The sequence below is a fragment of the Bidens hawaiensis genome, unplaced genomic scaffold (genome assembly GCF_021521415.1).
Source record: "Bidens hawaiensis isolate Kalapana, Puna unplaced genomic scaffold, B.hawaiensis_p1.1 tig00031118_1, whole genome shotgun sequence".
Taxonomy (NCBI): domain Eukaryota; kingdom Viridiplantae; phylum Streptophyta; class Magnoliopsida; order Asterales; family Asteraceae; genus Bidens; species Bidens hawaiensis.
In genome coordinates, this window is record NW_027505204.1 from 1 (window position 1) to 24826 (window position 24826).

At 40.2% G+C, this 24826-nt stretch overlaps 1 protein-coding gene, 1 long non-coding RNA gene and 1 pseudogene across 2 annotated transcripts; 2 read left to right on the plus strand and 1 right to left on the minus strand.

Moving 5' to 3' along the window:
* Positions 1-89: 89 nt before the first annotated feature.
* Positions 90-2391, plus strand: LOC143611440 (isovalerate--CoA ligase AAE2 pseudogene; annotated as a pseudogene).
* A 3838-nt stretch (positions 2392-6229) lies between these two features.
* LOC143611442 (uncharacterized) lies at positions 6230-7332 on the plus strand. Its single transcript, XR_013149775.1, has 3 exons — positions 6230-6302; positions 6726-6796; positions 7148-7332. It is a non-coding gene; the product is annotated as an uncharacterized LOC143611442 (long non-coding RNA).
* A 1694-nt stretch (positions 7333-9026) lies between these two features.
* LOC143611441 (expansin-A1-like) lies at positions 9027-23962 on the minus strand. Its single transcript, XM_077085637.1, has 4 exons — positions 23838-23962; positions 23590-23733; positions 23225-23507; positions 9027-9618 (listed from the first exon to the last, which is right to left on the minus strand). Exons 2-4 carry the CDS (start codon positions 23717-23719, stop codon positions 9312-9314), a joined length of 720 nt encoding a protein of 239 aa, XP_076941752.1. The 5' UTR covers positions 23720-23733; positions 23838-23962; the 3' UTR covers positions 9027-9311.
* Positions 23963-24826: the final 864 nt, after the last annotated feature.

A 24826-nucleotide genomic window follows, 5' to 3' on the forward strand; every position in this document is an offset into this window, starting at 1 on the left:
ATAACAAAGAGATCCCCTTTCGATCACGCTACCAATTTAACTATGAAGAAGATTTTCAAGAGATCAAGCATCAGGATTCACCATTAGGGATAACTCGTGGTGATGTTGTAAGTATTTTCTCGCAATTTATATGCGCTAAGTAATAACACCACAATGAAATTATTTTTAATGACACAATGAAAAAAGGTGTTACTACATCTAACTTTGAGACTCATTGTTCCCTTGGTTAATAAATGAAATAAAAGAAGATAAAATGAAATTAACAAGAGAAAAAAAAATGGAGAAATGAATGATATAATTAACTATTGTCTTCTCAAGTTTGAAGAAAAGGAAACAAAAAATATTTTTTTAATGTTTAGAATCCATTTTCAAAAATCTCTACAATTTGAAAGGAAGAACATCATTTTTCTTCGTTTTTTCTCCTTTTATCTCTATTCCGCTCATTAAAAACAGTTAGAACACGATTTTTTCTGACTTTTTTTTTAAATTCCTTTCACTTCCCTCCTTAAATAGACTCCGAATACATCGTTACAAATAAAAAAAAAACAAGCATTGACATAACGTGGGTGAACACAATAATTTTTTATTGGGTGCAAAATCTAGGTCGGGTCCATTTAAATGAGGCGGGATTTGGTCGGATAAAAAGAGTTAGCTAATACAACTGATCCAAGAGTTAGCTAACTACTACTTAACCAGCTATAAAAAAAATACAAGGCAGAGAGGCCCTCAACATAAATGATATAAATTCTATAAGTTGGGGCTTCAATTTCGTCACTAGGGATTTTCGCCAATCATAATGATTCATAAATATTCCTTTTATACTGTAAAATAAAATGTATAAATTACTAATTGGTTTAGCTTATACATTTAAAATAAATTTTTGAAAACGCCAATAAACCAATAAGCAGTTTTCAAACTCAGTATCATTTTGGCTTACTAAACTTGTGGAGTGTAGGTAGCGGTACTAGCACCAAATGTCCCGGCAATGCTAGAACTTCATTTTGCAGTACCGATGGCTGGTGCCATCATTTGCGCACTTAACACGCGTTTGGATCCAAGGATGCTCTCGACTCATCTCAGGCATTCAGAAACCAAGATTCTCTTTGTAGATTACCAACTCCAACAAATAGCCGAGGAAGCTATCGATTTTCTCAATAACACAGAAATGAAACCGCCTATCCTCGTTATAATATCAGAATCATCTACCCCTTCGACGCTGTCCCATAACTATGATTATGAGACCCTTGTAGAAATAATTGGGGATACAAAATTTTCGATACATCATCCTGATGACGAACGCGATCCCATCAGTTTAAACTATACATCTGGCACCACATCGAGGCCAAAAGGGGTTATTTATAGCCACTGAGGAGCGTATATTAACTCTATTGCTTGCGTGTTTGCCCATGGTATGCGAGACATGCCAACGTACCTTTGGACAGTACCTATGTTTCACTGCAACGGATGGTGCTTTTCGTGGGGGACAGCAATAGTTGGTGGCACCAACGTTTTCATTCGACGCTGCGATCCAAAAGCTATCTTCGACAACATAGTGACGCATAATGTCACACATATGTGTGGAGCTCCAACTGTCTTGAACATGATTGCTAACTCTTTGGTGACTGAACAGAAGCAACTTCCACACAAGGTTGCGATCATGACAGGCGGATCACCTCCTCTTCCGACCGTTCTTTGCAAGATACAAGAGCTCAGATTTCACGTCTGCCACATTTATGGTCTCACCGAAACTTGCGGTCCAGCGACTTGCTGTTTACGTAAGCCTGAGTGGGATTTATTACCCGTTGAAGAGCAAGTAAAGCTTAATGCACGACAAGGGGTGAAACACCTTGGAATGGCGGACGTCGATGTAAAGGATCCTACGACAATGGAGAGTGTAAAATGTGATGGGAAGTCAATAGGGGAGATTATGTTTAAAGGTAATACGGTCATGAGTGGGTACTTGAAGGATTTAAGTGCAACAAAAGAGGCCTTTTCTGGCGGATGGTTTCGAAGTGGCGATCTTGGGGTGAAACATCCGGACGGGTATATAGAAGTAAAGGATCGGTTGAAGGATGTTATAATATCCGGGTGGCGAAAATATATGCTCAACTGAGGTGGGAAACAGTGATTTATAGCCATCCAGGGGTTCTGGAGGCTGCTGCTGTTGCACGTCCAGATGATCATTGGGGTCAAACTCCATGTGCATTTGTGAAGTTGAAGGAAGGTGTTCATGTTGTTGCTCAAGAAATTATAAAGCATTACCGAGATCACATGCCTCATTTTATGGCACCTCGTACTGTTATTTTTCAAGATTTGCCACGAAATTCTACCGGTAAGGTGTAAAAATTCGTGTTAAGGAAGACAGCTGAAGCTTTGGGTAGTTTAACCTAACCATATCAAAAGAATTTGTAAAATTATTCTTTGCTATTCAAAATGGGGCTGCGCCGTAGCTTGTTGCCCGTTTGTCTGCTACTTTATTGTAATCGTTTTAAGTTTAGTGAGAATAAAAAGACCTAACAATTCTCATTTCTACCCTTACGTCGAGAGAATTATTGCTAATAATATGAATAGTTTATGAACATTTGGTTCAAGGGTTGATTACAAAATCAATTGTATATCGTCTATTTGTTCTACAAATTATCAACAACTTTAACAATTTTCAAGTTTATTCTTAAAAACTCAACATATATTTTAATTTTTGCCCAATGTTAACGTATTTGAATTTGCCTAGTGTCACTAAAAAAACAAATAGTAACGGTAATCCATCGATGATGCTATATCAGGAAGCAAATTGTGGGTAATGTGATTCCGGCGGATTGACGAGGGGACATAAAAGGGCATTAGGCGACGAATCGCCGATAAATAATAGCGTTTGTTACGTGACAATTTTAGTTAATCGACTATTTACATAGTGGTGTGTCTATTTGTACTTAAGATACTACATACTTATGAATTAGTTGAAGGAAAAATTTATAATTCAACGGTGTTCGGTTGATGAAATATTCACAAACTAAGCAGGTACATATAGGATCAATACAACGTAATTAAAAAACTGATTATGCTAAACTTAAGGACCAAAATCACTAATTATACTCTTTACTTAAATACAAACATACACTAAATATATTCCGCTAATAAAATTATTACCAGAATATGTTATATCGTTATTCGAGCAATACCATGTGACACGCTAATTAAGTGGTCCAAATGAAACTAAAATTTTTGTAGGAAGTTGCAAGTAAATGCAAAATTTGAAACTTGTAGTGCGTCACAAGAAACACAATAAAAAGTTTTTGGGTTCAACGTAGTGAAGAAATCAACAATGATCATATATTCATAGTAGATAAAATGCAAAGATTGGACCATATACAATTTTAAATATATGATTGTTTATTGGATTACATCGAAACAGAATGCAAGCGGGCAACAAGCTGTGCCGCTACCCCTTTTTGAATCGCAAAACCCAATGTAATTATCCATCCTTCACATCAATATCACATCTTATTTTTTCTATCCCATTCTACTCATCTCAAAATCATAAAAATGTATCCACTTTTCTTCAAATCCATCCCAAACCATTAATTTTAATTATTTATATCAAACAAGCATTATTAAAATTAAATAGCAACTTGTATTTGTACCTCTTGCGTACATTACGACGGAACACATCAAATGCATCAGATGTATTATCAACAAGCACAATTACGAATAAAATCCAAATTGCAGTCCGACCCGTTATCAATAACATAAAAATTGCATGTTGTCAAGAAATTTAACCTATATTGCAATCTGACCCTTTGACAATCAACTTTAAATGAATCTTAGTAAATATAGTGATTCTCCTATGACTTGTGTCTTCCAATCCGAATGAGGAGTTGTCTCATATCTTGATGATTACTCTCATATCCTGGGCAATATTAACATAAAAATAAAAAATAAATAAAGCAGTTGAAACTAACTCCGAATTTAGTACACTGCTTAAGTAAAGTTTTGTCTGAGATGAATAAAGTCGATCACTAAATTTTCATATAACAACATTCGAGGTACTACTTATAAATTAGAAAGATGTATGCGTATTTCAGATTTATGCGCTGATGTTTTAAGAAATATTATATATTCTCTTGATGTTTTAAGACAGGTTATATATATTCTTTCTTCTCTTGCAAATTAACAGAAAAACTAACTTTAAGGGTCTTTAGTTCACTATGTCATGTGTTTCTTGTGAAGGATTTATTAAACCAAAATATAGCGTAATTTTAATTTTTAGGAAACCAAGTTCTAACTAGTAACACATTATACTTAAGATAAAAAGCAAGATGTCGGTGCCACTGAATTTTCAAGTGATACTACTTGAATGTTATTAAGTGGTAAGAAAATGGTTATAAAAACTTTTAACCACTAGCAAATTCAACTATCGCAGTTGCCTAAGAAAAACATTATATTTTAATTTAATTTATATTTATTTTTCCAGTTTGATTTTCTTACTCCAGTAGCACGTTGTGACGAAAACACATTTTTTCAAAAACATCGCATGCATCGAATAGGAGTATGATAACAGTTTGAAGAATTACATCACCGAAGGACACTTTTGTTAAACGGCAAAAATTGCCTATTGCTTTCTTCAAGATATAACACAAAAATAGAAAACAAAACTAGCTAAATAATATACATACATGTAGCTTATCTATTTACTAGGGCGCGCAATAAGATTAGGGTCGGTTCATAGGTTCTAAGAATATCATTAAACGGGTCCGGGTTGGGTATCGCAGGTCTGACCATTTTTCTCTTTACATAAATCGGGTAAGACCCGCGAGACCCCAATCGATCAAACTCGATTATTTACAACAGGGTCGAGTCTCGGGTGTTGAAAATACCACTAAACGGGTTCAGCCGGATCTGAGTCAAGTCTCACGGGTCCTAAGAAATGTTTGACTACAAATAATAAGTCCATTAAACTTTACCCTATATTTTTCAAATAACATGAAGAATATAGATGGCACTTACCAACAATTTTGGTAGTGAAGAATAAAGTTCGCACTGACCAGTAGATTAAGTACTGCTCGAACAATGTTGCACGGAAGACCAACTTTAACCCTAGCCAAGGGACTTTGCCCCTTGGACTTGCTACCGGGGGCGTGGGACCTTGATCCTTGTTGTTGGTGAACTTCGCCGATTTGAACTACTGAGGTGCATTAGCATTAGAAAAATAGAATAGCCTTTATCAATAGTGTATTCCATAACTTTCTAATTACTTGTATCAATGTATATTTTATTATCTCATTTGATATTATCTCGATAAATTATCTCAAAATATGTAGCTGACGCTAAAATCAAATAAATTATATTGTGAATTATTATTGTTGTTGTTTAACATTTTAATCAATGTAATTATCTGTTTATCAAATAGTACGTCTAGTCAAATAAATTATGTTGTTGGTTATATGCTTAATGATCATCGATCGATTTTCAAATATAAATTAATTTAACACAATGTCAACTGATGATTAATTTGTTTAAAACTGATAAATTTAAGTTATATATATGCTATTTTTATATTATCAACTTTTTTCTAACTGTATTAAATAATCAACTAATAAATAAACTTTTAGGTGTATTGGGTTCAAAGTACGTCATCCATGTTAAAGTGTTCAGAACTTATAAATTCATGATAATTCAATATATTAATTATATAAAAAAAATTAACAGAGAGAAAATGTCGATAGTTTAACCGATCTCATATATATGATAGGCAATTACATAGACGTGATATTGTTAATACTCATGCGCTCATGATCACGGTCTGTTTCTTTTTTTTTAATGGCTAAAATGTTGTAATATATAAAGAATGAATCATATTAACCTTTTAGACTATAACATAACCATCTTACCACCCTATCAAAGTAGTCAAGTAGAATGACACGGCCCGTTTTATTAAATTATAAACATAATTATTACGTACGTGAACACACGAATTAGAATAGCAATTAGCAGTTTATATTTTATGTTTTTATTTTGAGATTGATGTAGCATTAGTTTAATAGTTTTCAACTCATGGCAACAATTAGCCGATCCAAGATTCTCTCATTTGTCAACGCCATTGCACGCCGACCACCATTTGTTACCTGTAAAATATCACACACACACACATCCACCTTTTATATATATAAAAGCTTGAGCCCTCTGGATCATCTTGCATGCTGGTTTCAAGCTGATCTTGAAGAAGCTTATAAAAATGTCTATAGTATCGTCTTCTCGCAAGGTTTTCACCATTGTAGCTCTTCTGTTTCTGTTGCTATTAACCGGTAAGCCTATTCATTTCTCAAATTGTTTCTAGTAACGGACCTAGTATTTTTTTTTCCTGTGAGATGATCGTGGGCTTAACCAAAATTTTACGGGCAGCAATCACGATTTCTGTGTAAAAGCGTTATTTCTGAATCCCCCCCCCCACCCACCAAAAAAATAAAAAAATAAAATAAAAATGTCAGGGCCAGCCCGTGGACCAAAACTTCTAGTAAGAAATTTTTTTTTCTTAACACTTGTTATAAAAAAGCCCCAAAATCTTATTTCGATTCAGGACTCCACATTCGTTAAGCCGGTCCTGCCCAATGTTTCTACGTGGGTAGGCCCTTGATTGTTTCGTTTGGAATGATTTATGTAGATCACTTTTATCGCCATTTATATAATTAGTTTCCCGTTTATATAATTAGTTTCGCTCTGTATTTTAGGATTCGGTAGAAAACTGATGCGATCTACAACAACTGCTGATGATTTAGCATCTCCTCCCTCTCCTTTTGAGGTAGTGATTTCAATTCTTCCACATATAATTAGATGAACTATGTTAGTAAGACGTTTTAGTAGATAATATCATTAGTATTTTATGAATAAGGAATTATGGTTATATTATATAGTTTCTTGGTAATTATTTTTATTGTACTATCAGTATTTTATGTATAACATTGTAGTTTATGACAAGAAAGAAGTACTTTTAGACGTTTAGACTATGATACATAATATATATATATAAAATAAAGTTCATGATTAATGTGACTCGCATAATGTGAGCGTATACTTATGCGCTCACATACATATACGGGTATATGATACTTATACGCTCAAACGTAACTGGATAAAATTTAATAATCTATAGGAAAGCGGGGGAAGATCTAGGGAGATGATAGAGTTGGATTACGATGATGCAGGCCCAAACACCAACCGATCGGCAGTTGTGCTGCCTACTCCTGATCCTGTAGCACCAACACCTCAACCCTGATTTTTGTGTTCTATTCCCTCTAAATAATAAAACGTTTTCCTTACTTCATTTCATTGTTATTAATTAATCCACATACACTTGAGTTTCAAATATTGTTCAATAAATTTGTTTATTACATCAAATGGCTGGTCATGATCACTATATACCATGAATTTTGGATGTGACGATGTGCAGCATGTTTGCTAATATGCCGTTCTATCATTTTTGAATTTGAATGAAAAGAAACGATAATTTTTGGCTTTAAATTTTTTAAGAAAATATAATGAATAAATGCAATATAAAAGACATACACTATTTCTATAGAACACAACTCTTATCATTACGTGTCTCACACCTTGATTTCACGGTGCATGATTTATGTTGAATTCGCACGTTCCAACTTATAATAACTATGGGTGAGCAAACATCAGTTCGGTTTTAACCTACAATCGGTTTTCGTAAAATCCATAACCGAAAATGATAACCCAAACCAGTTCGGTTATTTTGATTAGTTTGTTGGTTTTCAATTCGGTTAAGACCAAAACCTAACTTGGGCTAAAATTTTAACCTTAACATAACGAGCCAACCAACTTTTTTGCTTAAAAGTACATGAACCGGAGGTATAAAACATAAAATACATGAAATGAAGGTATAAAAGCTATAAATATAAGAAAATTGTTGTATAAAAGCTAGAAATATATAAAAATACAATTATTTGGTTTGGTTTGGTTTGGTATGGTTTGGTTTCGGTTAATTGAAGGTACACAAAAAACCTGTAACCGATTTTCCATTAATTCAGTTCAGCTTCGTGGGTTTTCCGTTATTTTCAATTCAGTTTTTATTTAACTCTCATCTAGTTGTTGGGAATTTCGGTTCAAGTGCGTTACTTGGCGTGCAAGGCAAAGTAACATGATTTAAGGAGTGGATAACTATAAACAATTAAATGTGCTCAGATTTAATTGTTAGTATAATTATCAGGTCCTATTATTTAGCAATCCTAATTGTAGTCTAAACGTGATAGGTTAGATTATAAATACCCGTGGTTTGAGAGACAGTAATCTGAACAATTGAGTTTTGTGAAGTTTCTCAATAATAACAAATGTGTCTGGGTTTGTATTCTGTTTTGTGTTTCGTGTTCGTGTTCGATACCTGGTACCAATTCCATTACTAGTCCTTTGAAGGTTCACATGCATTCCTTCATTGTTTGCTATCTTCCATGATGATGAATCCCAAGACTTGTGTAGCATATCCTTCAAAAGTTCAAATCATTGATTGCCATCTCCGAGCTTTTCGACTTGTAAAAAACACCAAAGAACTATATTGTAATTTATTCATTCAAAATATTAAGTTAAGTTTCTTAGGCATACGGATTAAAATGTGAAAGGCAATCACCGAACGACTAATTAACATCATGCGTTGAGTCATTTAGAAATTACCATAGAATCTCACAATATTCCAAGTAAAATATAAAAAAATAAAACAACAATAATCTGTTGGTAATAATTGATAGATCGCTAATGTACGACCAAAACTACCAAAAACGCTCGCTAACGAATATTTAATAATGGAAATCTTTTGAGTATGATAACAAAGGAATCACCTACACATATAAGATTGTGTATGAGAATTTTGACGTATTTTTTATGTTATGTTAAAAGAATTTACGAATATAGCTGCCTGTAATCCCACGAAAAGGAGTATTCGATATATTAAATTAAGAGATTATAAAAATATATAAGCGGAATACATTCTTATATACGGGGACGAATACAACAAGCTCAAATTTAAAAATTATTCCATACAATGGAAAGAACACTTACAATACACATGCATCCATCTATTTATGTGAACAACGTACATCATTATACCCATCATACTCGTATACATAACTAATATATGATACCGTTACTGTATTTCTTTATTCCATCATTCTCGGGCCTATTGCTTCCTTCCGAGTAAATAGAACCAAAAGAAGGATTTGAACTCAAAACATTTAAAGTTAATAAATAAGTTGTTCGAAAGATAATACCGGATACCATCAAACTAGATGTGTAATGACCGGTTAACGAAACTGGCCGCCCGTGTAGGTTTGTCCAAATGACCAACCAGAAGGAGCCACGTTGTAGGACACTACACTTCTACCATCACTCGTGGTGATCTTAAAGGATAGTGCTTGTCCATTGAGGTAACTGTTGCTTTGCCAGTTTTGCCCCCAGTTTCTTGACATTGGTTGCCATGCTGTTCGTGACCCCTTTATAAACACCGATCTTACATCTCCAGCATCGGCAACGTTTGTGATAAGGACCAAGTTGAAGTAAGAATGTCCGTTTATTGTGAACCTAATCCCACCGCTTCTCCTGCATGGTACCCTACAAGAAAAAATGTGATGGTATCATTTTAGTAACCGTATTTTTTAAGGCTTGCTATGAATATGACAAGTTAGAAGGCTAACTAAAAATAATAATAATAATAACTGGATTTTTTTTAGTGTTTGTGGAAATAGCCCTAACATGTTCAAGATGTTTTCTTTACATGTTCAAGATACAATATATAGTACGTTGACAGTAGAGTTTAAACGATTAATTGCAATGATTGTCTGTAGAGTTTATGAGGGCTACGTTTCCTAGGCAATCCTTGAAACTGAATTGGTAATGGATGGATTGTAAAAATGAGAAACGGGTCTGACTGTTTATCATTGTTCTTTCAACTTAGATTGAGAAACCCTACAATGTTGGTAATTCGATAATTAAAGGGTATGGATCAAATAGAAATTAAGTTAACGTGCTAACTATACGAATCAAGTAATGTAATCATTTATACAAGTGGTGTGTAATTACATCGTAGTTTAATTACACTATGTTGTAATTACACTACACTATAATTATACTACGTTGTATATATAATTAGACTACATGATTTGTACAGTTAGCATGCTTTTTTAGTTTGTACGTTAACTTTCCTATATACACACACCAAAGGACATGTGGCCTGGTAGCATCAAAGTGTGAACGGGGTTGTCTCAGTGGATGTGTCCTTTCAAAAGGAGCTAATTGTATAGTCTGCAAAGGGGTTGTGATTTATAAAGAATAAATATACTTGAAAAGAGTGGACAATTATGAGAATTTGAAGCAGTTTAAGTACAAATTTGAAACTTCATACAAATATGATGTTGCATTTTCAATCTCTTGATAACTCATGTACTGTGTGACAAGATTGTATTATTGCCCACCCTGTCAATTCGATTGGGCGCTCAAAAGGTTCACATGGTTGACAAATCCTTCAGTATATATCATCTATACTACTCCTAGTGTCATGATAAGACCAAAATACACGTGCTGGTTTTCTTAACAGCGTTTCAAACTACCCTCAATGCTCAAATGAGTCTTTCTAAGATAGGATGTCAACCGTTTATATTGATTTTAATGTTCCAGGTCTAACTCATCAAAGAACACCATTATGGAGGACACCCACCACTATGAAAAAACCATATAAGTAAGGTTTTGAACCTAAGACCTAAAGATCCCAAGCCTTAACTATCTTTCCATGTCATAGAACCAGAAGACCAATTGCAAATACGTGCGTTGGTAATATGGGTATTGGCGGAGTTAATCTAGCTAGAAGTTCCTGAACCCTCGTACCTTTATTTTGATGTATTTGAATCCATGATGGGAAGTAGCGAGACGTATAATCGTAATGAGGATAAAGAGAAACGAATGTAATTTGACACCTTCAAAAGATCGAAACAACTTTTGTTAACCGAAACCTCACCACATCCTAATCCACCAACATAAGACAGGACTGCAAATGCATCATCAAATGGGATTATAGATCTTGTTGGGATGTTAAATTAGAAGAAGCAACAATAAGCAAATAATACCAAGTCACCTGTAGAGTGTTCAGGACGTATGATGTTAACTGAAACGCTATATTCGAGTGAAAAACCAAATCGAACTAAACTTATACTAATTGAAATGCTATACATGAATTATTTAAACATGATAATACTTCCACCTGTATATTTATAATCTATAAATAATAATGATACGTACGTTCATAACTTTAATATAACCAAAATGCATCTATACAACTTGGCTATAATAAACTAGCTAATATATTATGCATTCTCTAATACTCCCTAATATGTTATGCATTCTCTAATACTCTTAGGATACTTAATGTTATACACTTAATTAAGGGTGTGAATCATGTTGAGTTCATGGGTTGCGTGTTGGCGGCTTGACGGGTTCAAATGTTATTAATATTCGTTTCAATTATTTCAATTCTATCCCGCACACATACAAAGTCAGGTCAACCCGAAAATGACCCGTTTAACTCATTTATTGAAAAAGAAAAGAAAAAAAAACCCTAACATAGTCTCTTATAAACAAAAAGGATATAATTTAGAGTCAACGGAGTAGATAAGTAATATGAATTTATTTTTTATAGAAATGTTAAAATATTGAAATTGGATTGAAAATTACAAAAGTTTATTCAGACAAATGAAAAACGGCAAAAGACAAATACGAAAATATAATTAGAAAAAAATTAATATTTATGTGGGTTAACGGATTAACTAAAATTCAGCCTGTTTTTTAAATTGATCATGTTAGACATCCTAAAACCTATGTTTATTCGTTTCAGGTTCAGTCGTGCTAATAATAATAATAATAATATGAAAGAAACAAAGAAAGAAAGACAAATGTGTTCGCCGACAATTAGATAAAAAAGGAAAATAAAAAGAAATATTCGACTGAATGTGATTTGCATGGCGTAACCGACGGAAGAAGGATGAAAAAACCAACGTGACAATAAGCCAACACGATTACTTTTGTGACGTAAGGCACCGACAAATACCACATAAAATTAATAAAAGTAATTTTTTTTACCGTCAAACGAATCTTTTAAATTAGCTACTGGCTAAATTCACAACATTATGATACACTCGTCTTTTGATCCAGGGAAAACCCTCATCTAAGACCAACGCTCGTGAACAATCGCCCGAAGGCACGATACCTTGGTGAGATAAAACTCGTTCTATTTAAGGATCAAACTAGTGAACGTCGTCACCCACTCGCCTAGACTCCCATCATCACGTCAAATTTGCACAAGCCTGGGAATAACAATGTTTGGATTTTACCATCGTCCGGGCTTTACCAACGCTAGACTTTTACCGACCGACATCACCCCGTTAGTCCACCTCAAATTTTATATATATATTTTTTTTTGTTTTTAGTTCCAGTATCGTAACAGATGTAACCTAATAGACCGAATTCACGTCAAATTAGCACAAGCCCAGGAATAGCAACGCTTGGGTTAAATCCCTGGTTATATTAGTAACTATAAATGGTATTACAATAAGGCATAAATTAATTTTGATTATCTTGATGCCCACGTTTTAATAACTAAGTGAAGAGGTAGGTCCCAGCAAGAGCCCAGTTGGACCCGCAAGACTCACCTTAAACAGGGACGTCTGCGCAGAGACCAACTGGATCCGCAGGACCAACCATGCTCAGAGACGTGACGTCCTTACGCGCAGTACGCAAGCTGGTCCCGCAGGAAAAGCCTCCCAATGGTGAAGGACTCCGCCTGTCCCCGCAGCCTCGGATACAAGCCATTAGGGAAGGCCACCCGCGCAGCATGGCTACACGCACAAGGCACTTAGCTCTCGATCACAGTGTCACCTGAAGGAATGAGCAAAGCCGGGAGCAATCCCGCACAGAGGCGGGAGGGGGAATACTCCCGCCCAAATAAGCCAGTCTGTATACTGAAGGATCTTTTACTGTACCTGACGAGGTATGGGCGAAAGATCTGATCAGAGATACGACAGCTCACTGATACAGTATGGCGAGCAGCATGCTCCTGTACTGTATCACTATTAGCCGCTGCCTACTCACCAACTACTGTCATACCACGTGCGTAGCCGGCAGTTGGTGGAAAGGGAATAGTATACAGCAGGCCTGGTCACTATCAGCCGCTGCCTACCCACCAACTACCAGCAAGGCATGTGCGTAGGCTACTGTTGATGAACAGGAACACTGTTGCAGCTGGCCATACCTCCTTGGAAACCTACCTTCGGCTATAAATACCCCAAATGGTATGATCATCTGAACACATTACATTATCTTATATCATCATAATATACCTGATATCTGCTCTAGCAATCTCTTAATATACTTTTATATTTAAAGAGCAATCTAGTCTGATTCTCACGCCGGAGGGTGGTCACAAGGAGGAACCCCCCCCTTCTCAGTGACGAGCTCACGGTGTCTGTTTTGCAGGTTATCAGAAGAACCATCTTCCAAGGGTCTAACCCCTCGTGGGAAACAGCTATCCAACCCCCAGGTTACCAGTAATCTGCCCGGGGTCCGGTTAGTGTTTCTTCATTGGCGCCATCCGTGCATAAAGCTAGTACAATTTTCTCCAGTTTTTTCAAACTTCTACAAAGATGGTTAGAGAAATTCCGGTAACCACAACCCCAGCTACTGGGGGGAATACCGGCAACACAGTTTTTACGAACACTACCCCGGCTACCGAAGCCGGGGCAAGTGAAGTAAATTTTACGAACACTACCCCACTTACCAAAGCTGGGGCAAGCGCAGTAAATGATCGCCTACTGGGATCCACCGATACCCAGTTTGAGAAACGAAGACTCCCCCGCCAGACTCTCGATGAAATTAAGGCATGGGCGGAGGCACGACAAAAGGAATTCCAGGCTGAGTTGGACGAACGCTTGCGTTCCGTGCAACAGGCCGACGAATTCGAATACTGTGAGGATGGCTCGGAGGAATCCGACTCCGACGCGAACCCTCGCCATAGGGCAAAAGGGAAGCGTAAGGAAACGGAATCCCAACCGAAAAGGCATTTTGGACAAGCCTTCAAACCAAAAAGCACAGGTGGAAGTCCACGAGACTTCTCCAAAACGTTCAGACCAAACTTTGCAAATGCAGGAACGTCCAAGTTTGCAAGGGACATCGCGGAAGCAATCGCCCCAAAGAGTGCCAAACAAATGCCTAACATAGGCACATATGACGGTTTATCTGATCCAGACGATCATTTGAACAGGTTCATAGCGGGGGCAACCGTCAGCAATTGGACGGAACCCACGTGGTGTTACATGTTCCAAATGACGCTTGTTGGGGCTGCTAGAGCTTGGTTTGATCGTCTACCGGTCAACCACATCTACTACTGGGCAGACTTCCAACAGAAGTTTAGCCAACACTTCAGCCAGCAACGGAAGTATACCGAGGAGCAATGGACAATCCTCAAATGCATACGAGAGGAAGATGAATCTCTGCCAAACTTCATCACTCGCTTCAACTCAAAGAAGCTAAGTTTGGGCAATATCAGCGAAGATCTTGTTCGCGCTGCCTTCATCCAGGGCGCACATGACCCAGAGCTCATCCGCACCCTAACGGGTAAAGATGGCATGCCATCCACATGGGATGGCATCATGACAGCAGCAAAACGCTATGCGGAAACGGAGAAGCAACTGGGTAAAGATCTCCCACAGAGCACAAACCTCTACACCCAGAGGACGAGAGAGGACAACGTCCTCACAGCCCGACTAAATAAAAAACGAAAGCTAGGCATTTGGCAGTCAAGGGTAAACTTTGACACCTCATCCGGCTTGCAACATCGGTTGGGCGGAAGGGATAATGTACAGCCGCACCGAAACTCCAGGTGGACGCCACTCACCAAAAGCGTCACTGAGATATTCGCCACTGAAGAGCTCCCGTGGCCAAAACCTCCGATAATCCGACATCGTCACGATGCTGATCGGAGCAAATACTGTGACTTTCACAAGACAAAGGGCCACAACACTGAAGAATGCATAGATGTAAAAGACATGGTCGAAGCATTTGTCAGAGATGGGACGCTCGCGCACCTCGTGGCACAATAAAGGCTGAACAGGCGGGTGCGTGTAGAACCCCAGCTGGGGAAAACACGAATCAATTCCAGCTTCAATATCGAGACTACATGCTGCGCAAAGAACGAGATCCCGAACCAGGTGCGTATCGGCTCGATGGCACTCCCATCCCAACATGGAAGGGAGCTCATTTACACAGTTTGCATGTAAATCAATTCCAATTTGTAAAGAAAAGGCCAAGAGCCACTTCTAATGGAAATGATTCTCTTTAAGAACATCGAAGCTGATGATTTTACATTTATACTTTTCTGAACACTAATATGCCGGTTTTCACCGCATAATTACGTGAAGTCATTGCATGGGAAGGCGGTCCTACCCGCACGAACCCAATAACGTGACAAACCTTCACGCAGGTCAGTTTGGGAAAAAGTTCAGCACCCAAAAATGAAAGTGCCGGTCTATCCGCATGAATCATTAAAGGAAACTGAATAATAACCTATCAACAACCGCGCGTCGAACGGTTAAACTATGCAACACTGGTGACGGCGTTCACATTACGTGAAGTCGTTGCATGGGAAGGCGGTCCTACCCGCACGAACCCAATAACTTGACAAACCTTCACGCAGGTCAGTTGAAGGGGAAGAGTTCAATTATCCCATTAAATGAAAGTGCCGGTCTATCCGCATGAATCATGAAAGGAAACCGAACACTAACCTATCGACAACCGCGCGTCGAACGGTTCAAAACAAAATTCTTAAAAAGGATAAGGAAAACCTACACGCAGGTCAGATAAGGGTAAAGTTTTGCCATCCTACTAAGTGCAAGTGACGGTTCTACCCGCACAATCACGAAAGAGGAAGCAAGACTTCCTGTTATCAACCACGTTCAAAGGTTAACTTATCCTCAAAAGGTGAGGAAAACCTACACGCAGGTCAGATAAGGGTAAAGTTTTGCCATCCTACTAAGTGCAAGTGACGGTTTTACCCGCACAATCACGAAAGAGGAAGCAAGACTTCATGTTATCAACCACGTTCAAAGGTTAACTTATCCTCAAAAGGTGAGGAAAACCTACACGCAGGTCAGATAAGGGTAAAGTTTTGCCATCCTACTAAGTGCAAGTGACGGTTTTACCCGCACAATCACGAAAGAGGAAGCGAAAACTTTAATCCATTATCAACCACGTTCAAAGGTTAACTTATCTTAATGCCTTAGAAATTTCGAAAAGGAAAACCTACACGCAGGTCAGATGAAGGTTAAAGTTTAGCCATCCTACCAAGTGCAAGTGACGGTTCTACCCGCACAATCACGAAGGAGGAAGCGAAACTTTAACCCATTATCAACCACGTTCAAAGGTTCTTATTTTAAACACTTGGAAAATTGCTAATTTAAACTAAGTATGCAAGTCATAAGTTTATAAAGCAAGGAACCCAAAGAAGGAAATAACAATCTTATACGCAAAAAGATTTATATTTCACAAATTAACTATTACAAGAATGGCCGGGTAACTACCCGCCTAAAAGAATAAAACTATACAAGTCATCTTAGCAATGGGAAGGGATCTTCAGGATCAAGCTTCAGGGCCGCTTCCACTTGGACCCGCTCCGTCAGAAGAACGGGGTGGTTCGAGGAACGCTTTGAGGACAGCTAACCCATCATCAGCAGCAGCTACTTCGTCCACCTTTTCCACCACTGGATGCGGGAAGGCGGCGTATTGGTTCAATGCTTGGTCATAAATGGCTTCGGTATCCACATCGAACAAAGGGAAGTTGGAAGGCGGGACGCCTTTCTCAACAAACCCTAGACCAAGCAGGAAGCCGGCCTTTTCCCCATCCTCATGAGAAGCGTTGAGGGCTGCGCTCATAGCATCATCGTAAGAGGTCTCTGAAAAGACCCGACGCACAACCTACAAAGAAAAAATACAAGTATTAGAACCTTTTCTTACAAAAGAAAAGCGTGAAGATAAAGCTAAACATACCTGAGGCAACGCTTCTCGAAGAAGCCATTGGAGGGCAGCTTGAGCTTCGTTATGGGCGCGTTCGGCTTCGCTCTTGTTAAGGTTGGCAAGTAAAACTTCCTTTGCGGCAGCCTCTTCGACGCCCTTAAGCTTCCGCTCGGTGTGGTCAAGCACCCCCCTCTGGTCCAGGATTTCCTGGAGTTTCTTGGCATCTTCCATTGCCAAGGCATCATGAGCGCGTTGGAGAGCCTCTAATTTGGCCTTGAGCTCCTCATTCTCCACACGCAAAGGCTCAGCAGCGGCTTCAGCCTTGGCAGCCCTCTCGGTTGCGTTTCGCGCAGTCTCCCTGGCCAGCCGAAGCTGTTCATTCACAGCTTGGGCAGCCTTGGAGCGGGCCTCGAGTCGCGCCTGAACTTCAACCTCGAGGGCCTTGAAGGCCTTCTCCTTGTCGGCGGCAGCTGCCGCCAGCTGTTGGTTCTCCTCCCGAAGAGCACGCGCCTCAGATACGTCCTTGGCGCGAGCTGCTTTCAACTTGTCGTTTTCACGACAAAGCAGCTCGACGCGCGGCTGCATCCGGGCCTGGAGAACCCGAAGCTCATTGGTTAGCCTACCCTCCTGGTAGCTAACCATGGCTTCCCCCAACGCACCCGGGGGAGCAGCGTGGCGAGCCCAATCCACGCACTCCACAGGTGTGCGAAGGGTTGTTCCTCGGCGGATGTTCCATCGTGGAACATACACTTCATTGGAATCCGACACTGCAAAAGAAACAAGAGCAGTAAGGAAAAGATAATAAAAAAACATAAGGGAAAAAGAAAGGAACCCTACGCACCTGTAGGGTCAATGACAGGCCGATAGCCGCCAAACCCATCACCTGAACCTAAAGGAAATCCATCCAACAGGTCAGGCAGACGGGAAGGTGGCAAAGATCGGCGGGAAGCCCTGCGCGTACCTGATGGTCCGGCCGTCGGTGCCGGTGGCGCGGGCATGGTGGCAGCCGCCGTGGTCGCCGTTGTGGTCGCCGCCGAGGTCGCCGCCTCGTCAGCAGCAGCAGTAACCGCCGGCTCCGTGAAGGATGCCGTAAATATCGCACTCACGGCCGGCGATGACGTCATCACGGCTGGAACAGTCTGCTCAGAGGGAGCAACTGAACCAGCGGAAGCAGGCGCAGGCACCTGGGTCAACGCCTCAGGTAGGCTGACCAAGCCTATCGTCATGGGCGGAAGGGTACCCCTCTGCGCTTCACCCCGGAATGCGTCAACATCCACGCCTGCACAAAGAGTGTTAAATTTATGAAGTGATAAATTTACAAAGACATTATGATTGTACTTACGGGTTTTCTTGACCCTGAACGTACGGACGGGCGGGGAGGAACCCGATGGAGCCGGCCTCTTGGTACCGGTCACCGTCGTCGTCGCTGGTTCTCCGGAGGTAACAGTCGTAGCCTCCGGAGCAGTGGTCTTCTCACCACCGGGGTTCCCCGCCACCTCTTCATTATCTGACTCGGAGTCAGATAGAACCACCGGATCAGCTGTGGAGGCATTCTCCTTCCCTTTCCCGCCGGCAACCCTCTTCTTCCGCACCAACGGAGGAGCATCTGAGGATTCCTCAGAAGAAGACAGGTCAGGAATTCCAGCAGCGGGTACAGCATTGAGGGATTGAAGAAAGAATATCGCCTTACCTGGCCGCCGGTGGCTCAGGATCTCGTGGCCCAGCGGATAGACCTCCACAAACCGATCCGCCGTTTGCTCCAAGATGGGCAACTCGCCCTCGTCCAGAGCACGAGTACCCATCCTCGCGGGACCGTCGGCCTCTCGCGGGTACAGAAGCGACTCTAAATCATTTCCCTCTGAAAGAAAAGAAACAGTTAGAAGACAAACTCGTATCAAAAAGAAAAGACAAGACATACCATAGGGAATAGAGTTCAAACCGTATTCGAGAAGGATGGGAACCTGAGACGTATCCTTCCACACCCGGCTCATCCCTAACATGACCATCCCGGACTCCGCAAACCGGTAAACCGGAGATTGGACCCGGGATATCTTCGAAAACCATTCCGCCTCCTGGTAATTGGGGGCGTGAAGGCTCGGTATCGCTTGGCCATTTTTAAACTTCATGGCAAGGGGGATGGCGCGGGCAGAAATGTAGAAGAATTCCTGCTTCCACGCGCGAAGACTGCGCTCGGTGTCGCAAATCTTCAGACCCTTAATACGGGTCGTCAGGGTGTACCACCCCTGGATGCACCTTCAGGTATAGAAGGTCATCAGGCGGTCCACATGGGGCTCGATGCCCAAAATCCGGCACACCCACTCAAAATGGCGAATCTTGGCGATCGCCATGGGGTGCAGCTCGGTCAAATGAACACCGTGCCTCTCAAGGACACGGTAAACAAATTTTGTCAATGGGAATCTAAGATTCCCATAGACAAAAAATGCAGCATAAACCCCGATCTTGCCTCTAGGGGCATCGTACACGGTCTGGTGGGATTCAGGAAACTCAGGCTCGAGATGATCGAGCATGAACTTCCTGACAACATACCGGTACTGATCGCCGGGCAGAGCACACTGGCACTCGCCAGCAGTACCCCTGTCGTCAGCTATAGCTTCAGCATCACGAGAAGACATCTTGCAGAGGAAGAAAAGAACGATTTCGAGAGAATGCTCGATTGAATAAAGGAGTATTCGCTGGAAATCGCCTTAAAGATGAAGAGAAGAGTGAAAAGTATGGATTACAAATAACCCTCTCCCCCTTTATATAGTAATCGCAATTAATGCGGTGAATTTAATGCGGAGGAGAGAGAAACCGAAGGTGCAATGAAACTATGACACGTGGCAAAAAGCAAGCTGGCAACAGCTGTTGACAGGATGCGTGCCAGTAATTTCGCGGCCACGCGCCCGAAAAATCGTGCCCACGCGCCAGAAAAAGCGACTGGAATGACCATGTTCTGTCACGTCACCATAACTTCCTGCACGTCCTGACAGTCAGAAGAAACCGTCGCACGACGTTTCAGAGGTTTGGACTGTTCTTATCCTTTCACCAACTCTTCGAATTTCAAAATTCAAAATTCGAAAATATTAAAAAGTAAGCGGGAAAATACCCCTTACCCCTTGGCAAACAAGTAACCGTAAGACGGATGCGGGTACAGTGTTAAGGCAAAACCCTTCACATACCTAGCACCCGCAGGGAATTGAAGCCAAGTACCTCGGCAACCAAGTAACTATAAGACGGCTATGGGTACAGTGTTAAGGCAAAACCCTTCACATACCTAGCACCCGCAGGGAATTGACGCCAGGAATACCTTGGAAGTAAAGTAACCGTAAGACGAGCGCTGGTACAGTGTTAAGGCAAAACCCTTCACATACCTAGCGCTCCGCTGGGAATTGAAACCAGGAAGGATCTTCTGGGCAATGCTTGCGGAAACGGAAATAACATCCCCGCATAGCAGGAACATCGAGAACTACGTTGTTTGAAGCTCCAGAATGGAATTGGTGGTTTTAACATAATTGATCACTATGTTCAAAACTACCAAAACCTCATGGAAAATACATACAACTAGGACTCAATGCTCCTGACTTGCGAGGAGGTTACAGACCTACCCGCATCATACCCAAAGACCAAGCAGGAAACTCGGGCATTTCTGCAAGTGACAAGGACTTCCGCGGAAAGAATCCCCATGGAAAACCTTACAAAACCCTTTTCAAAACCCTTTGCTCAAGTCCAAAAGTTCACCTCACTTTATTAAACACGCATGAGAAGAACATTGGACTGGGGGGACTTGAAGAGGTAGGTCCCAGCAAGAGCCCAGTTGGACCCGCAAGACTCACCTTAAACAGGGACGTCTGCGCAGAGACCAACTGGATCCGCAGGACCAACCATGCTCAGAGACGTGACGTCCTTACGCGCAGTACGCAAGCTGGTCCCGCAGGAAAAGCCTCCCAATGGTGAAGGACTCCGCCTGTCCCCGCAGCCTCGGATACAAGCCATTAGGGAAGGCCACCCGCGCAGCATGGCTACACGCACAAGGCACTTAGCTCTCGATCACAGTGTCACCTGAAGGAATGAGCAAAGCCGGGAGCAATCCCGCACAGAGGCGGGAGGGGGAATACTCCCGCCCAAATAAGCCAGTCTGTATACTGAAGGATCTTTTACTGTACCTGACGAGGTATGGGCGAAAGATCTGATCAGAGATACGACAGCTCACTGATACAGTATGGCGAGCAGCATGCTCCTGTACTGTATCACTATTAGCCGCTGCCTACTCACCAACTACTGTCATACCACGTGCGTAGCCGGCAGTTGGTGGAAAGGGAATAGTATACAGCAGGCCTGGTCACTATCAGCCGCTGCCTACCCACCAACTACCAGCAAGGCATGTGCGTAGGCTACTGTTGATGAACAGGAACACTGTTGCAGCTGGCCATACCTCCTTGGAAACCTACCTTCGGCTATAAATACCCCAAATGGTATGATCATCTGAACACATTACATTATCTTATATCATCATAATATACCTGATATCTGCTCTAGCAATCTCTTAATATACTTTTATATTTAAAGAGCAATCTAGTCTGATTCTCACGCCGGAGGGTGGTCACAAGGAGGAACCCCCCCCCCCCCCCTTCTCAGTGACGAGCTCACGGTGTCTGTTTTGCAGGTTATCAGAAGAACCATCTTCCAAGGGTCTAACCCCTCGTGGGAAACAGCTATCCAACCCCCAGGTTACCAGTAATCTGCCCGGGGTCCGGTTAGTGTTTCTTCACTAAGGTATGGTGTCAATAGCTTAGCTCAGCTGGCATTTGAAGAAAAGTAACGATTTGGGTTTGAAATCTTGATCTCAAATTCGAATCCGATCCCACCCGTGTTTTACGTCAGCGAGTCTTCAAGCAGTGGGTTTCCCGGAACAAAAGATAATGTGATTAGGCTATTCGCTGTCTGTTATTACGAGCATATAGTTTTAAATACCCCAGATAGCCTCGCTTTATTCGTTGTTCGTTAAAAAAAAACAATTAGGCTATGTAGTTTTAGTTAAGACACCAAGTATACATAATTTCAATATGAAAAATAGCAAAACTTATTACAGTGATACAGTCTTGGCAGTGGGTACTTTCATTGTCAAAAGAAAATTTTATACTTAATGTTCATAAAGACATATGTGCCCTTATAGAATATTGTAATGACAAAAGTACCCTTGGCAAGACAGTTGTCATAATTTATACCGGTAGGACTACACAAGTATGTTAAAAAGACAAAATTGTCGTTGATATTGACGGCAAAGTATTTAAAGAGAATCCTACTAAATATCTTAACTGACGAAATTACCCTTCACAGCCATCCAAATCAATAGCCGTGAATGGTGGTAATAAATATTGTACTAGACGAATTCACCACTTATGACAACGACGGTTTTATGACACTATGCATGATCAACTAAGAAGAATGCCGTGTCTATGTCAAAAGGCAAATTGAACCACCCTTCATACCTCGTTAAAGTTGGAGAATCGTAACCAAAAAAACATTTTATTCCTGTCCGGCTTAAAAAACCACCCTTACCCTTTTCACCATCAAAACCAACTCTATAAGCGCTCTAAAAACACCAATGAGCTGGTGGTAAGGAAGAGACTTCATGTGACCCAGGTTCGAACCTTGCCCACAACATTTAGCTTCAGAAGCACCAGGGTGATGATTAGAGACTAGGCGATTAGGTGGCCTTCACTAGTCGGATCTTTGAACTGAATGAGTTTTATCTCACCACACTGTCGTGCCTTTGGGCGAGTGTTCACGGGGTGCGTTGGCCTTAGATGAGGGGTTTTCCCGGATCGAAAGACGAGTGTATCCCAACGCGGTGAATTTAGCCAGTAGCCCATTTGAAGGATTCGTTGACCGTTCTAAACATATAAATAAATAAATAAATAAACGCTCTGAAAACGCGCTCTCTCGCATCTTTCGCATGACACGTTTCTATACAAGAACATCATCATCCCTCTGACTTAGTTGTCACGTTTGACCATAAATGGCCATACAATTAATACTGCTAACTAACTAGTTAAATACCTTTGAAGTATATATGGAAATATTGAAACCATTGATCTCAAATATGGTGTCGTCGAATGTAATACAACTAAATAAATTACCATTGATGGTCTATAAAAGTGTGTACCTTCGGTAAGTGACAGGGACAACTCCGGCACGGTACTGAGCAATGTGAAGAAAAACAGGTTGTGATAGGTCAAAATGGATATTGTCACACCATCCACCTGGAGGGCAGAAATTGGTGGCAGTAACCACAATGGTGCCAGGAAGACACCATTGTGGATCATTGACACACCTAAGCTCGAAACATGCACCACAGCTTAGGCCGTTATTAAACAAAGGTGTACTCAGTGCAGCAGTGTTTGTACCGTATCCTTGACTGTACAAATTCCCATATCCACAAGCTCCACCTAAAAGTCATAAATGTTACAACTTACAAACCCTAATTCAAAATATTATACTTGGTGCATGAAGAGTTGTACTTGTGCATACCCATTGTTCCAGAGGCGTCACTGCCACCATAGAAGGTGGCATGAGCGTTGCTCCATGGAGTTACATAGTAACCATTAACCAGTGATAACACCGACAAAAAGCTCATAATCGAGATGAATGTCAAGCCCATTTTCGCGTGTTTTCCTGCAAAAAAAAAGAATTGAAATAGTCTTGCTTTGGTTACTTGATGAAGATATATGTTAGGATTTAAGAAAACATGTAAATATAATTGAAAGTAGAAGGATTACGAGTGAGTAAAGATGTTGATCATGAGCAAGATTGAAAGGATATAGAATTTATGAAATGTAGTGGGAGGATTAGATAGGGGGTTTTCTTGAGTGTGCATGGACCCTACACATTGGGAAACTTGTTCCTATTTTAATAATATATATGTAAAATTATAGTTATATGATCACTATAATTTTTTTAACATAATGTACTCTTAAATTCAAATCCGGCTACTTCAGGATTTGAACCTATAACTTTTAAATGAAGGAGCATCATCAGATTTATTTTGTTTAATTGGGTCTAATTTTGATCACTATATTAAATAAAGAAAAACTAATGCAAAAATCTTGGTGGGACGACTAGTTATGTATATTTTCCTAATGTATATATATTTGTTGCGTAAAGGTATGCATTTTTGACTTAAGATTTTTGTTTGAAATATGGGAATCATGACTTATGATACCAAAGTCTTGATTTCGTATATTGTCACGCATTTAATACGTCATGTCTTAATCTATTTAATTACTCTAATATATGACGTGACCGTGTATAAACTGTATACCTAAAATACTGGTAACTATTTTTATTTACTTCATAAAATATTTCCTAAAATAAGATAGTTTAACCCGAACTGTATGTTGTAAACGAAATTCCAACAATCGTAACAAACTAACTAATTGATTAAAATGCAACAAAATTAATAATTTACGAAAAATAATCCAATACAATAATTCATCACTAACATGGAGAATTAGTTCTAAGCTTGAACAACGATGAATTTCAACCCTAGGTGAGGAGACGTCAAAGTTTCTTAGTCTTGCGATGGTGATTTGCGCCTCAATCATCAGAAGGTTAACCTTTTTTGAAATTTATACATGAAATCACATCACAAGATCTCGAGATCATCAATTTATATCCAATTAATTATCAATTCATTACAACAAACATATCTGGATCTTCAATTGAATCAATTTTTGACTTGAGCATAATGGGTTTTTAAACCTGAAAG